The sequence below is a fragment of the Dreissena polymorpha genome, chromosome 3 (genome assembly GCF_020536995.1).
Source record: "Dreissena polymorpha isolate Duluth1 chromosome 3, UMN_Dpol_1.0, whole genome shotgun sequence".
Classification (NCBI taxonomy): domain Eukaryota; kingdom Metazoa; phylum Mollusca; class Bivalvia; order Myida; family Dreissenidae; genus Dreissena; species Dreissena polymorpha.
In genome coordinates this window covers 91914164-91930872 of record NC_068357.1, presented here as the reverse complement: position 1 = coordinate 91930872, position 16709 = coordinate 91914164, and the positions used below count along the sequence as shown (strand labels likewise).

The 16709-nt window shown below is 38.6% G+C and overlaps 1 protein-coding gene across 1 annotated transcript in view; it reads left to right on the top strand.

Moving 5' to 3' along the window:
* Positions 1-16709, top strand: part of LOC127875292 (uncharacterized) — an 83618-nt gene that overhangs the window by 29242 nt on the left and 37667 nt on the right. Inside the window, exons 21-24 of the mRNA XM_052420258.1 lie at positions 3667-3860; positions 4576-4671; positions 7898-8118; positions 13745-13882. Of these exons, the coding sequence (XP_052276218.1) occupies positions 3667-3860; positions 4576-4671; positions 7898-8118; positions 13745-13882 (649 nt within the window). The remainder of the gene's footprint in view (positions 1-3666; positions 3861-4575; positions 4672-7897; positions 8119-13744; positions 13883-16709) is intronic.

Sequence of the window (16709 nt, the reverse complement as noted above, 5' to 3'; positions counted from 1 at the left end):
AACGAATTGACCGATTGGCTTGATACTTCACATGTGCATTGGCCTTGGACAGTAGATGACCACATTTGAAATTGGGATTTCTAGGTCAAAGGTTCAGGTCACTCTCACTAGGTCAAAGGTCAAGGTCACTATCACACTTAGTGTGAAAATCGTTTCCGATCAATAACTCGTCAACGCATTGACTGATTGGCTTGATACTTCACATGTGCATCGGCATTTGACAGTATATGACCCCTGTTGATATTGGGGTCACTAGGTCAAAGGTCAAGGTCACTATCCCACTAAGTGTGAAAATCGTTTCCGATCAATAACTTGTCAACCAATTGACCGATTCGCTTGATATTTCACATCGGTATTGGCCTTGGACAGTAGATTATTCCTATTGAAATTGGGGTCACTTGGTCAAAAGTCAAGGTCACTATCACACTAAGTGTGAAAATCGTTTCCGATCAATATCTCGTCAACGAATTGACCGATTGGCTTGATACTTCACATGTACATTGGCATTGGACAGTAGATGGTCCCTATTTAAATTGAAATCACTAGGGCAAAGGTCCATGTCACTATCACACTAAGTGTGAAAATCGTTTCCAATCAATAACTCGTCAACGAACTGACCGATTGGCTTGATACTTCACATGTGCATTGGCCTTGGACAGTACATGACCTCTATTGAAATTGGGGTCACTAGGTCAAAGGTCAAGGTCACTATCACACTAAGTGTGAAAATCGTTTCCGATCAATAACTCGTCAACGAACTGACCGATTGACTTGATACTTCACATGTGCATTGGCCTTGGAAAGTACATGACCTCTATTGAAATTGGGGTCACTAGGTCAAAGGTCAAGGTCACTATCACACTAAGTGTGAAAATCGTTTCCGATTAATAACTCGTCAACGCATTGACCGATTGGCTTGTTACTTCACAGGTGCATTGGCATTGGACAGTAGATGACCCTTGTTGCAATTGGGATCACTAGGTCAAAGTTCAGGGTCACTATCACATTTAGTGTGAAAATCGTTACCGATCATTAACTAATTGACCGATTGACTTGATACTTGACTTCACATGTGTGTTGGCCTTGGACAGCAGATTAGCCCGATTGAATTGGGGTCACCATGTCAAAGGTCAAGATCACTGTCGCAATAAGTGTGAACATTGTTTCCGATCAATAACTCATCAACGAATTGACTGATTGGCTTGATACTTCACATGCGCATGGGCCTTGGGCAGTAGATGACTCCTATTGAAATTGGGCTCACTAGTTCAAAGGGGAAGCGGACAACGACAACGAGCAAGGCCTGGTATTGTAATGCGCATGGGGAGGTTAGAGGGTAAGAGTAAGGGTTAGAATTAACCCTAACCTTAACCCTAACCCTAACCTAACCATAACCCAGGGTTATCTCCCCTATACCAGGCCTCGCTCGTTGTCGTTGTCCGCTTCCCGGTTCAAAACCCTGTTTGTGGGCATATGTCTTCGACCGCGGAACACTTGTTTATTAATCTATTTATTTATTTGTGAAGTTCCGTTTATTAAACCGCAATTTCATGATCATTCATTTAAACGCGCAACAAACGGCACACATGTAATTGTGTAACATGGGAACATATATTAGCACACTTCTAGAAAAAAACCTACATGTACACTTCACTTAAATTCCGATGATGTTGAATATTTTTGTTTTGTTTTTGTTTTTAAAAAATGGGTCGCATCGCTCTAGCAATTACTATTTTTATACATCGGCCTGATATCGAGTTTTGCATATGCTCGAAATCGCGAAGTACAACGTGACCAGATGTCGCCATGATAAAAGCACAATGACGTTATTTTCCCGATTAAAAAAGGAATCTGTGCTGCTTTAACTTAACGGGATTGTAAACCGACCATACAATAATTGCAATAATACATGATTTTCGTGGAACAATTTTAGTTTACCATTTACAATTATCAGCTTCCAGTTGTTTTAACGGTTTTTCAGCAAACGCTACTGTGTATACCTTTGTTTGAATTACTTACCGTACATGTGCAAATTAAAAGACGTTGCAAAAAAAATTAAGACGGGTCCGGTGTATTTTTTATCAGCCATGACCCCTTCATTCTTCTAACGAACTACTGTAGGGCTTAACGGTCTTTTGTTGTTTGTTTGGTCTATCGCTTCAATATCAACGTGAATGATACAATGAACAATCATTTAGAAATGCGATGTCGGTTCTATTTCGCACCGGTAAGACACATGTAGCATGTCCCGCTAGATATCGTGCCGATGTCGGATTAATATTCGAACTCCTGTTCAATATTATAAGATTTTAATTAACGCCATAGATATTTCACAACTTGGCATGATCTATAATGATACCCATACATATTACACGTCGCGGTGGAGTGGATATGGTGTCCGCCAAGCTACCGGGAGGTCACGGGTTCGATCCACACTGTGGGAGCATTCTTTCGATTTTCTCCCAAAGTCACCAAGTACAACGTTTAAACTAAATGATAATAAACAAATATGTAACGTCAAACTCGGTATTTAGCGGACATCTCATGTAATCATTCAATTCATCAGATTGATAGTGTTGGTGGAGACGAACGAACAATAGCGAATCCATCCCCGATATTGGGGTCATTTAAACAAACGCACTACTGCATTATTTTACACTACGTCAATTAGACACAAGACAAAAAGCATTTCATACGTTTTTTTTCAAGTAAAAAAAGCGTGACTCAAACTACAATAACACACTAGAAAAAAAAGTAATTTCATTTAACAAAGGATTCGGTTTTTTTTTAAATTAATGTTAATCTAAATCCGAGAACGGCATTGCATCGCGCTATTAATGTATACGTTTTTTATTTTATTTTATTTCGGGCGATTGCGTTAAGGGTCGAAAGTACTTGCAACAAAACGGATAAATGACATGTTTGTAGTCAAACACCATGTCTTTGTTACCTCCCTTTGTTACAAAATCGACATTTTCGGAAATGAATGTGTTAGAATTGCAAACAATGTATTAAGGTTTGAGATAAAGAAACAATGTTTAAGACTTTGGTTTAAAAACGAGTCATCAAGTGTTGCCAGGAGAAAAGGTGGTCAGTAAAAGCAAACGCAAAGATAAATTTTACTGTAAGCAACTCTGTATTGGTTCATAAGCATCTTCATAAGACCCAAAAAAGGTCCGTTTCTGGTCTCCTTGGAAAAAAAAACAGGGTCGGTAGGTAAGGATTTTTTTGTCTGGGGGTGGGGGGTACTAGAATGGAAGGCTACTAAGGCTTTAAATAAGAAATACATGTAAATATATGCGTTGTTTGCTTGATATTACATGTTATATGAACGAAAATGAAAAAAAAAATATATTATTTTTGGCGACCCTGTTAAAAAGTTGAGGGTCGGCGCCGATTCGGAAGACACTGTCGGGCGACCAGAAAGGACCTTTTTTTTGGCCTAAACAATAGATAGTGTTTATATGGTTACCAGAGAACTGTTATGACCTTCTGAGTATTAACTAACTGTTTATGTATAGACCTATAGTAAATGCACATTAGCCATTTTTTAATTTGGTTAGCCATCCATAAATTCGGGTTAAGGCTTTAAAGTAAGTTGAATATGTTTTTTTCAGCAGAAATCTTGAAAATGAATTACATTTATTCAAAATAATAAATTTTCAGAAAACTCTGAAGAAAAGTATATACAGGACTTCCTTAACGAGATTCAGATGATGAAAGATATTGGTTACCATAGAAACATAGTCAGTCTTCTTGGCTGTTGCACACTACGGCAGCCATACTGTCTGGTTGTGGAACATCTGCCCAATGGGGACCTGCTAGCATACTTAAGAAAACTGAGACAGGAAATTAAACAGGTGAATTTAACCCATTTATGCCTAGTAGACTTTCTCATCCTTCTAAATTGGATCAATTTATTTCCAAAATTAGGGATGTCTGGTATATTTATTTCTATATTTAGAATATTTCTTACAGAAATTCCTTTAAGCAAACAGTGCAGACCCTGCTAGATGAGAAGCCGCATCATGTGGTGTCTCATCTTTTGGACCTACGCTGTTTGCAAAATCCTTTTTTCTAGACGCTAGGCATAAATGGGTTAATTAATAAATGCAACGGCACTTTTGGTTTCTTTCTTTTTACATGGATTAAGAGGGATCATATGCAGTGTAATCCCCAGTTAGAAAAATACTAATGTTTAAACCTCACATTGACTGAAAAAAAGTTTGTTACAAATAATTTATTATTATTATTATTATTATTAAATTAATTTACTATGTGTTTAGCAAGAATATTTACCATTGCTGTGGTATTTTTCTCATATTGTTCATTATGGACATTATTACACAGTACCCATTTTTTAATCAAAACACCTAGGAATAAAATCTTACATCCTGGGAGTATGTACATATGTAAGAACAACAGAAATTGAGTTTCTTGGCAGCTACCTTATACCACAATACCACCTCTGACAAAAAATGAATAGTGTTATTTTAGTGTGATGCATTCTGCATTTACTTTGTTTTCCATTCAAATCCATAGACTTTACATCAATTTAATTAATTTGCATTTCAGCATGAATCGATCACAGATGGCTATGTAAACCAGGACTTTGAAATATTCACGCCAGCAGACCTGATGTCTGTAGCTCAACAGGTTGCAAGTGGAATGGTACGTGAAAATTCAGGGCAGAGCATGAAACTTGTTTTACACTTAATTCAGTGGGACTTTAGTTAAATAATTTAACTTGCTGTATCATATCCCTTATTTGAGTATGTGTGTTGCCTGAGTTTTTAAGGGATTGGCCTAGTGACCCTTTATTCAGGCCAAAAAGGATGAAACATCAGTGTATTTTGATATATTAACCAAAGATTGAAGAACAATAGCAAAAGATAGAATGGTGGCACTATTTATTTCCATGCCATTAATCAAGTGTTAAACGAGAGCGCTGATGGCGTTGAAAGTCTATTTGCAAGATACAGGGAAGTTTCTGCTGAAGTAAATGTTAAAGGACTAGTTGTCTGAATGAAAATGTAAATGGCTACCAAAAAGATTTTTTTTATGAAGAACAAGACTATTGCCAAACAATAAAAGTCCCCTACCTCGCATGTTGCAGTAATATAATTGTCTCCCTTTGTTTTCAAGGGACGTAATTCTTTTAAGTTTGCCTTGTAGATGGTAAATTTCTAAAAATAAAAATAATGGAATCCCAATATGTCTAGTCACTCGCTTTTGCAAATAAAAGAATTGTTTTACGAACGAAATTTGTTTTAGAACGTTTTTTCACGTAAGACGGTCTTAACAAAAATTCACTAAAAATAGTGTAAGAAATGTTCTTGGAAGAAAATGTTAGAAAAAAGTTTCTAAATGAAAAATTGTAAGAATTACGAAATACTATATTAAATGTCTATTTCGTCTACCAAAATAAGGGAAGGCTTGGAAAAGATCTACTGTTTCCCCGGTGATTTTGAAATCTGGTATTTCAAAATTCTATTTGCGTTGCAAATAGCCTAAAAAAAAAAATCAGCTCAAGTTAGGTAATTTAAATTTACATAAAACCATAACAAATGTGATTTTGTTTTATTTAAACTCATTGGAGTGTTAATGTAAAGTGTATTTATTATTTCAGAAATAACTATGAAAATGATTTTTATGAAAATTCAAATTTCAAGATAAGACATTTTGATTTCTGATTTTTTCTCAATCAATAAAAGTTGTCTGTTTTCTCAAGCTTTGATGTTAGATATCATACTTTTAGGTCAGAACAATCCTTTTTGACATTATGCAATTCAAGTGACAGCATTTGTTGTTTAAATAGTTGGAAAAAGGCAAGATTAGGCTGACAAAATAATTATCAATTTTCCACAAATCTATACGTTAAAATTATACAAATATTCCAATTTCTTCTGAATAAATATATTATTTCAGTACTTCTGTACCATGGGAGATTACCTTGCATTCACTAAAAGTTTGTTGTTTTAGTTAGTTCCCTTGGATATTTTTTTCTTGAATATCTTTTATTTAGGATCTATTTGATCACACACTATTGTTTGAATGTAACTTATTTTATACGGAATAATGTTATTGCTTAAACAACATAATAGTAAAAAATTTGATCATCAGATAAACAGAATTTTATATTGAATTGTTGTTAAAATGTACTGTCCTCATTCAAAAGTGTTCAAGCTATTAACTTTAAATTTTATAGGTGTTAGAAATCAAAAAGACGTTTCTGAGTTTCGCCACGAAAACTTTAAACTCGTTCCCAGCTTTTGTACAATTATTATTTTCCAAACATCACCACGTTTCCATTTCTAAATCAGAAAGAAACTTGTATTTTTGTAGAAAAATATTTAAACCTATAAACACATGATTTCTCACAAGCAATTGTTGGCTTAACGAGTTTTAGATTAAGTTAATTACATATGTTTGTGTAATTTTCAATTGACACAGACTTGCCTGCTCTTTTGCTTATTAAGCCATGCAGGAGATATAAAACTTATTGGCACAAATCTTCACCTGTATAAGTGTGTGTTTTGTGCATTGACCATATCAATACTTCTGAAGTCAAAGTACAGTTTAGAGGTCAAAGGTCAGAATTAAACAGGTTACATTTGTAGTTTGTAAAAATAAAAGAGTGCACAAATGTTTAAGGCAATTTGTTGCACAGATGGACCACATCACCTAACCTAAAAAGTCATACTTAGTCATCAAAATTTTAAGAAGTACATTGTTTTTCAAGGCTTTGCATTTACTTAAACAGTGACTGTATATTGGTTATGAATCACTCCATGTAAGAGCCTTTTTATCTGAAATAATAGTGATTCATATGTTTAGCGATCTATGATCTTCAATTTCTTGCCCTTTTAAATGTGCATGTCACCCAGCCGTAAGGAATTTCTCCTTGCATATTTGTCAAATTCTACAACATAAGCGTTGACTGTAAAAAATCTCACAAATGTAGATAGGTTCTTTAAGCTATGCCTTACGTTAACTATTGACAAGGGTGGATCTCATTATCTGATGAAATTTTAATGTGTTTAAAAGGACGACAGAATCTATGGTCTGGAATCCCTTTAAACTGTCATGCGCTCAAAGAAACCACCAAGCACTTTAGCATTAACTCTTTATCTGCCTTTTAAGTGAATACCATGACCTAAAATGTTTAATCGAGTATTGTTGATATGATTGTTGACAGGTGTTATAATTCTTTTTGTAAAGCATTGTTTTAGTTCACCAAATATGTAAACAAAGCTGTGTAAACATTGGTATTTGTTCTGTCCATTATTTCCCACATCATTGCGCTTTTGAAACTTGGCTGACTGATGTCCTAACAATGGTCGAATTTTAACAGACCTTGGAAGACGGGGATTAAAGTATTATGCCTTACGACCCGAAATTGTATGAGTTGTAAAGAGTTGCATTGGGTGCTAAGTTTCGTTTTGTAACCTAGTTGCTTTTTGTATGACATTTTTTTTACATTTATCAATAAACAAATTGTTATGGAATCAAATGTTGGTTGTTTTGCTTTAGAAGCCTTAAAATATTATGGTCTAATTTTCTGACCTTTTGACTTTTATGTGGTCTACTGTATTAAAATCAATTCAAAATTAAATGCTGACCCAGAGAAAAGCATTACAAAACAAATATTATTTTAATGAATTGTTGCTTCATATGTTATATATTTTAATATACTGCACGGAGGTCTGAGATTTAAAATCAAGCTGTGATTATTTAATTTTTAATTACAATATCAAATGGGTCCATTTTATTTAACAAAACCAAAACATAAAAAGACTATGTTTTTTTTTTCAAAGAAATTATCTACAATTAAATGGTTCGACTTATTTGTACCTAGAAATTTGTCAATGTATACAAAATGTCACCTTTGTTTTAGGACTTCTTGAACCAGAAAGGGTTTGTGCACCGTGATCTAGCTGCTAGAAACGTTCTTGTGGGAGAAAACAAGAACGTGAAAATTGCCGATTTTGGTCTCGCCCGCTACATTTACCATGACGTTAATAAGATTTACGTTCATCGGCGTGGCGGAAAACTACCTTTGCGATGGATGGCACCAGAAGCAATTTTTAATCTTGTCTTTTCACCAGCAAGTGACGTGTGAGTAAATAGTATTAATTAATAATTAATTAATTTTTTGGCAGTAAATGAAGTTATTAATTAAAGTCAGAAGTATTTGTAAACTATGTTTTTGTTATTGAGTGAGTGATTTGAAGGAGGAGTATTTTCAATATCGTCTTAATTTGTTAATTAGTTTTCATGTTGTGAATTGTCATTGTTTTATACCACATATTTTATTTATACCAAATATATATACCAAAGTGTGTGCATTGTAATGCATTAGTCCAATTTTTAACAAGTCTTAAATAAATAAAAAGGATAGTTTCTTTTCTGATTTGTCCCTTTTATTAAAACTCAAAACATACCATTCATGTTAAATAACGGATTCCTTAACAGGCAAACCAAGAGCCAGACCTTCATTCAATATTTAGACACTATTTTTACCACTTTTCTTTAATAAATATGTGCAGATTGATAGTGATTATTCCATAATTCACTGCCTTGTTATAAAACGTTGATATGTCAGGAATGTTGGGTGTCTGATGTATAAATTTGCAATATGTTTATAGCTACAATATCCTCAAGATTATGCTTGCTTTTTCAACAAGAGCTGTGCAAACAAATTAAGTACTCGAAGATCTATTATACCCTTTATTTCTGTAATATATGATAGAAGTGCTTGATTTGCGCAGGTCGCGATCAAAGTGTACCTTGAGAGCGAAACAAATATTGCCTGTTCAGATAATGTTCATTATTTACTAAATGGTCCTGGTTGTACAGAGATGCGTTATCTATTCAGAATCATTGTCTGTCTTGGCGCAGATGCAATGATTTGTTAGGGCTTAGGACTGTATATCGTAAATTTGAAGTGGCTTTTTTTTACAATCAAATTGCACTGTACAAGTAGTTTGAGTGCAATTTCTTTATGCAGTCTTAAATTGCTCTCCATAAAAAAGACAGCATTGATTTGGGAGAGTGCTTAAAATGCAGTGTAAGATGTTTGCATGAAAAAAACACATTCAGCATGATCTGCAAAGGCTTTGTGTGCAATATATTGTTTGTCTTTTATTTCTTTCTCACTTTACTCTTTTGCGCACCAACAAAAGTTAATTGTAGATGAATTATTAAAACCATTATTTGAGTACTATATGTAACAGGCCGAGAAAAGTCTGCTGGAGACCAACCCATGACCTCTCTATCTGGAAAAGTGTTCCTCACTGTGATCCCTCTATCAGGGAAATTGCTCCTCAGACTGTGGACTCGAACCTGTGACCCCTCTTTCAGGGAAAGTGCTCCTCACTGTGATCTCTCTATCAGGGAAATTGCTCCTCAGACTGTAGACTCAAACCCGTGACCCCTCTTTCAGGGAAAGTGCTCCTCACTGTGATCCCTCTATCAGAGAAATTGCTCCTCAGACTGTGGACTCCAACCTGTGACCCCTCTTTCAGGGAAAGTGCTCCCCTTTTTGAATTCTCTATAAGGTAAATTGCTCCTCGGACTGTGGACTCCAACCTGTGACCCCTTTATCAGGTAAATTGCTCCTCGGACTGTGGACTCCAACCTGTGACCCCTCTTTCAGGGTAAGTGCTCCTAATTGTGCTCCCTCTATCAGGGAAATTGCTCCTCGGACTGTAGACTCCAACCTGTGACCCCTCTTTTAGGGAAAGTGCTCCTCACTGTGATCTCTCTATAAGGGAAATTGCTCCTCAGACTGTGGACTCCAACCTGTGACCCCTCTTTCAGGGAAAGTGCTCCTCACAGTGCTCCCTCTATCAGGGAAATTGCTCCTCAGACTGTGGACTCCAACCTGTGACCCCTCTTGCTGGGAAAGTGCTCCTCACAGTGCTCCCTCTTTCAGGGAAATTGCTCCTCAGACTGTGGACTCAAACCCGTGACCCTTCTTTCAGGGAAAGTACTAGTGCTCCTCACTGTAATCTCTATATCAAGGAAATTGCTCCTCAGCCTGTGGACTCCAACCTCCCCCCCTCTTTCAGGAAAGAGCTCCTCACTGTGATCTCTCTATAAGGGAAATTGCTCCTCAGACTGTGGACTCCAACCTGTGACCCCTCTTTCATGAAAAGTGCTCCTCACTGTGATCTCTCTATCAGGGAAATTGCTCCTCAGACTGTGGACTCGAACATGTGACCCCTCTTTCAGGGAAAGTGCTCCTCACAGTGCTCCCTCTATCAAGGCAATTGCTCCTCTGACTGTGGACTCCAACCTGTGACCCCTCTTTCAGGGAAAGTGCTCCTCACTGTGATCCCTCAATCAGGGAAATTGCTCCTCATACTGTGGACTCCAACCTGTGACCCCTCTTTCAGGGAAAGTGCTCCTCACAGTGCTCCCTCTATCAAGGCAATTGCTCCTCTGACTGTGGACTCCAACCTGTGACCCCTCTTGCTGGGAAAGTGCTCCTAATTGTGCTCCCTCTACCAGGAAAATTGCTCCTAAGACGGTGGACTCCAACCTGTGACCCCTCTTTCAGGGAAAGTGCTCCTCACTGTGCTCCCTCTATCAGGGAAATTGCTCCACAGACTGTGGACTTCAACCTGTGACCCCTCTTTCAGGGAAAGTGCTCCTCACTGTGATCCCTCTACCAGGAAAATTGCTCCTCAGACGGTGGACTCCAACCTGTGACCCCTCTTTCAGGGAAAGTGCTCTTCACTGTGATCCCTTTATCAGGGAAATTGCTCCTCAGACTGTGGACTCCAACCTGTGATCCCTCTTTCAGGGAAAGTGCTCCTCACTGTGATCCCTCTATCAGGGATATTGCTCCTCAGACTGTGGACTCCAACCTGTGACCCCTCTTTCAGGGAAAGTGCTACTCACTGTGATCCCTCTATCAGGGAAATTGCTCCTCAGACTGTAGATTCCAACCTGTGACCTCTCTTTCAGGGAAAGTGCAACTCACTGTGATCTCTCTATAAGGGAAATTGCTCCTCAGACTGTGGACTCCAACCTGTGACCCCTCTTTCACGGTAATCTCCTCACTGTGCTCCCTCTATCTGAGAAATTGCTCCTCATACTGTGGACTCAAACCCATGACCCCTCTTTCAGGGAAAGTGCTCCTCAGACTGTGGACTCAAACCCGTGACCCTTCTTTCAGGGAAAGTACTAGTGCTCCTCACTGTAATCTCTTTATCAAGGAAATTGCTCCTCAGACTGTGGACTCCAACCTCCCCCCCCCCTCTTTCAGGAAAGAGCTCAGGAAAATTGCTCCTCAGACTGTGGACTCCAACCTGTGACCCCTCTTTCAGGGAAAGAGCTCATCACTGTGATCCCTCTATCAGGGAAATTGCTCCTCAGACTGTGGACTCCAATCTGTGACCCCTCTTGCTGAGAAAGTGCTCCTAATTGTGCTCCCTCTATCAGGAAAATTGCTCCTCAGACTGTGGACTCCATCCTGTGACCCCTATTTCAGGGAAAGTGCTCCTCACTGTGATCCCTCAATCAGGGAAATTGCTCCTCAGACTGTGAACTCCAACCTGTGACCCCTCTTTCAGGGAAAGTGCTCCTCACTGTGATCCCTCTACCAGGAAAATTGCTCCTCAGACGGTGGACTCCAACCTGTGACCCCTCTTTCAGGGAAAGTGCTCTTCACTGTGATCCCTTTATCAGGGAAATTGCTCCTCAGACTGTGGACTCCAACCTGTGATCCCTCTTTCAGGGAAAATGCTCCTCACTGTGATCCCTCTATCAGGGATATTGCTCCTCAGACTGTGGACTCCAACCTGTGACCCCTCTTTCAGGGAAAGTGCTACTCACTGTGATCCCTCTATCAGGGAAATTGCTCCTCAGACTGTGGACTCCAACCTGTGACCTCTCTTTCAGGGAAAGTGCAACTCACTGTGATCTCTCTATAAGGGAAATTGCTCCTCAGACTGTGGACTCCAACCTGTGACCCCTCTTTCACGGTAATCTCCTCACTGTGCTCCCTCTATCTGAGAAATTGCTCCTCATACTGTGGACTCAAACCCATGACCCCTCTTTCAGGGAAAGTGCTCCTCAGACTGTGGACTCAAACCCGTGACCCTTCTTTCAGGGAAAGTACTAGTGCTCCTCACTGTAATCTCTATATCAAGGAAATTGCTCCTCAGACTGTGGACTCCAACCTCCCCCCCCCCTCTTTCAGGAAAGAGCTCAGGAAAATTGCTCCTCAGACTGTGGACTCCAACCTGTGACCCCTCTTTCAGGGAAAGAGCTCATCACTGTGATCCCTCTATCAGGGAAATTGCTCCTCAGACTGTGGACTCCAATCTGTGACCCCTCTTGCTGAGAAAGTGCTCCTAATTGTGCTCCCTCCATCAGGAAAATTGCTCCTCAGACTGTGGACTCCATCCTGTGACCCCTATTTCAGGGAAAGTGCTCCTCACTGTGATCCCTCAATCAGGGAAATTGCTCCTCAGACTGTGAACTCCAACCTGTGACCCCTCTTTCAGGGAAAGTGCTCCTCACTGTGATCCCTCTACCAGGAAAATTGCTCCTCAGACGGTGGACTCCAACCTGTGACCCCTCTTTCAGGGAAAGTTCTCTTCACTGTGATCCCTTTATCAGGGAAATTGCTCCTCAGACTGTGGACTCCAACCTGTGATCCCTCTTTCAGGGAAAGTGCTCCTCACTGTGATCCCTCTATCAGGGATATTGCTCCTCAGACTGTGGACTCCAACCTGTGACCCCTCTTTCAGGGAAAGTGCTACTCACTGTGATCCCTCTATCAGGGAAATTGCTCCTCAGACTGTGGACTCCAACCTGTGACCTCTCTTTCAGGGAAAGTGCAACTCACTGTGATCTCTCTATAAGGGAAATTGCTCCTCAGACTGTGGACTCCAACCTGTGACCCCTCTTTCACGGTAATCTCCTCACTGTGCTCCCTCTATCTGAGAAATTGCTCCTCATACTGTGGACTCAAACCCATGACCCCTCTTTCAGGGAAAGTGCTCCTCAGACTGTGGACTCAAACCCGTGACCCTTCTTTCAGGGAAAGTACTAGTGCTCCTCACTGTAATCTCTATATCAAGGAAATTGCTCCTCAGACTGTGGACTCCAACCTTTCCCCCCCCCCTCTTTCAGGAAAGAGCTCAGGAAAATTGCTCCTCAGACTGTGGACTCCAACCTGTGACCCCTCTTTCAGGGAAAGAGCTCATCACTGTGATCCCTCTATCAGGGAAATTGCTCCTCAGACTGTGGACTCCAATCTGTGACCCCTCTTGCTGGGAAAGTGCTCCTAATTGTGCTCCCTCTATCAGGAAAATTGCTTCTCAGACTGTCGACTTCATCCTGTGACCCCTATTTCAGGGAAAGTGCTCCTCACTGTGATCCCTCTATCAGGGAATTGCTCCTCAGATTGTGGACTCCAGCCTGTGACCCCTCTTTCTGGGAAAGTGCTCCTCACAGAGATAACCCAACCACCACTCAACTTCTTAACGTACTTGACGGATTGAATTGCGCTCTGGGAAAGCTGGGCTTAATGCATGTGCGTAAAGAGTCATCGCAGATTAGCCTGTGCAGTCTGACTTCCTTTAAAGAGAAAAATCCATAAAAGAAAAAAGGGACACTTTACTTACATGCATGAAATTGCGTACTTCCAGAGCGAGGCTTCATTTTATGCTGCAACAATAGGATACTGCATTTCAGTTCTAAACTATCTTAATATTTCCTTGTGTAGGTGGTCATTTGGAATCTTGCTGTACGAGATCGTATCTCTGGGGGGATCTCCGTACCCCAGCTGGTCGAATGCAGATCTGCTGAAGTACTTGAAGCAAGGAATTCGCATGGAGAGGCCAGACAACTGCAGTCTAGATGTGTAAGTGTTCTGCAGGTATTGGCAAAGATCCTCATAAAAATTGTAACTTAACCCCTTGCATGCTGGCAAATTTGTTGTCTGCAAAAATGTCGTCTGCTGAATTTCTAAAATTTGCATTTTCTTCGATTTTTTTCAAAGAATACTTTCAGAATAGCGAACAGTTTGGATCCTGATAAGACGCCACGTTCTGTGGCGTCTCATCTGGATCCAAACTGTTTGCAAAGGACTTCAAAATTCAGTTCCAGCACTGAAAGAGTTATGTTTTACTTAAGTGAATTTATAAGATCAAATTTTTTATGAAAAATTTCTGACATGTTTAAATCAAAAATACTTTAGTTTTACACCCAATAAATAGACGACGTCTGAACAAAAAGCTAACTAAGAATTGTATGATTTTTTAAAGCAGTTACTTATGTTAAGTTTTCAACAGGAGCTGTATAAAATAGTGATTAAAAGAGCGACTTTTATCCCAAATGTTTCTCATTTCTATTTCCAGTAAAAACCTTTTTTTTGTTACACTAATTTTTGCAGATGTATGTGGGTCCGCTATGCCACAAATCAAATGTTCAAGTAAGGGCCATATCATTTAATGCAATCGCCCATTTCATATTTAAACTCTAATTTGTAATTATTTAAGATGATAAGTGGAAAAAAAAAGTTCAAGTGGTGAAATCACAATGTCATGTTTTATTCTTCTTTGCTCTCTGATACATGGATAAATGTAATGATTATTTACGATAGTCTGTGCTATGCAACCAAGTCACGAATCTGTTTAATATATGGCCAAGATTAACAATATTTGTTATTAGCTGCAGAGGGTTTCTGCTGTTTACGAGTAGTTAGTGCAGAATTATCTGTCATTGTGCACAGATTATAATTGTCACATGTTTTATGTGATTCAATGTTGTCTCCTTTAAATTACACCCAGGCCTCCTTTCCATTGTTATTAATTGTATTATTTGGATTTTTTGTCTTATTTAAACATATTTTTCATAATATCTCCAAGTTAAGAGAGTACCTTATAATGTAATTTCCAAACTGCTCCAATAATATTGAGATATTATGAGCTGCTTTCTGATAAAACTGGGCATAATGCATGTGCGTAAAGTGTCGTCCTAGATTAGCCTGTGCAGTCTGCTTTTATGACATTTTTCATTAAAATGGGGTCTCTTCTTTGCAAAAATCAAATTTACGCGGAAAGTGTCATCCCTGATTAGCCTGTGTGGACTGCACAGGCTAATCTGGGACAACACTTTACGCACATGCATTAAACCCAGTTTTCTCAGAACGCGACTCATATTATGATGTGATGGGGATTATAATTGCCTAGAGTCATATTGCGGTGCTACAATTCATTCCGGTGAAATGACAATTTTTATTTACTTAAATATAATATTAGATGAGAATTACATAACATGCTGTGCATACTAGAAGCTAGTCTTTTGCACACTTAAGTTTGCCATGAATTATGCACTGTTTTGTTTTTTTAACCAGACTGGTTCTTTGTACTAAATGTATTGCCACATTTTTCATGTTGACAAATCATCAACCTCTGATTTTAAATAGCCTCCCTTGTAGAGAGTTAGTTACATTCACCATATTTTATGTTTGCATCTCATTTGATATCTTTATTTAAGAATCCACTCTCAATGGAATGGGCGTGAGGCATATAGATTTGACATTGTGCAATATGTTTGTTAGTCCAATTATGCTTTCCAGAGGAAACTAGAAATGTAAAACTACTACCGATGTTCTGTAAATATTCTTCAGTATGTGGTCTTAGTTGCCGAAGGTTTGTCACAAACAGTGGAATGTCGCCTAGGGACACACATTTGTCCTTCCAGTTATAACATGTATATTTTGGTATTATAGTATTCATTTTTGTTGTTTACAACCTTTTTGTAACCATAATAATCTGGATGAAAAACCTTAAATTCTACTTTCATTGGGTTCTGGACACTTTTAGCCTGTTTTGTTATGCAATAGTTATTTATGAACACACATGAACCATTGGTGTGGGCCCACAAGTGTAAGATATGTAACAACACTGTATAGATTAAACAGCGACAGGTAATATATTCATGCATACATGGTATATTACATTATTTCAATGAAATGGTCTTTAATATCATCTTGTTTACCAGAATACACCTGATTTCTTAGTGATACCTTCATTTTTTACACCGGTAACTGCTTGCTTGTTCCTGTTTAATATATAGGAAATAAATTATTATCACAATATATTGAACTGATAATCACATGTAGTGGTTAGAGGTTTGGTAGAGTACCATTGCTTAAACAGAAAAATTTGGATTTAAAAAATTTCTGAAAGTATATCTGAAGTTAAGATTGATCTAAGTCGCTTTGTGAATACTAGCCCAGAAACACAGTCAACTTTCAGTCAAGTGGTGAAGATTGTTTATTGCATTTGAAAATAAGTAATTGCTTTTAAAGTTGCCATCACCCAATATCAGAATGATTGTGAGGTGGCATTTGCTGCGTTCCACAGATGCTCGTACTAACAAGGTACAGGGAACTTCTCTGATACGATCCTGAAACCCCACAGATGGTGGCATCCAAACAAACCCTATGGTCTTGCTGGATACTTTGCAAAAGCAATACAAATCTGATGTCTGGAATTTCAATATGCCTACTTATAGGTCCAGGTGCAGTCAGTATTTGGGTATCGCATCAGCATTGTTGCGCATTCCAAACCAAATTGATATACCATCGACAACCAACTGTAAAGTCGAATCCTGGGGTACATGATGAAATCTGGTTCGATTCGCTTAGGCCGTATGTTTAAAACAGAACATTATTTAATACA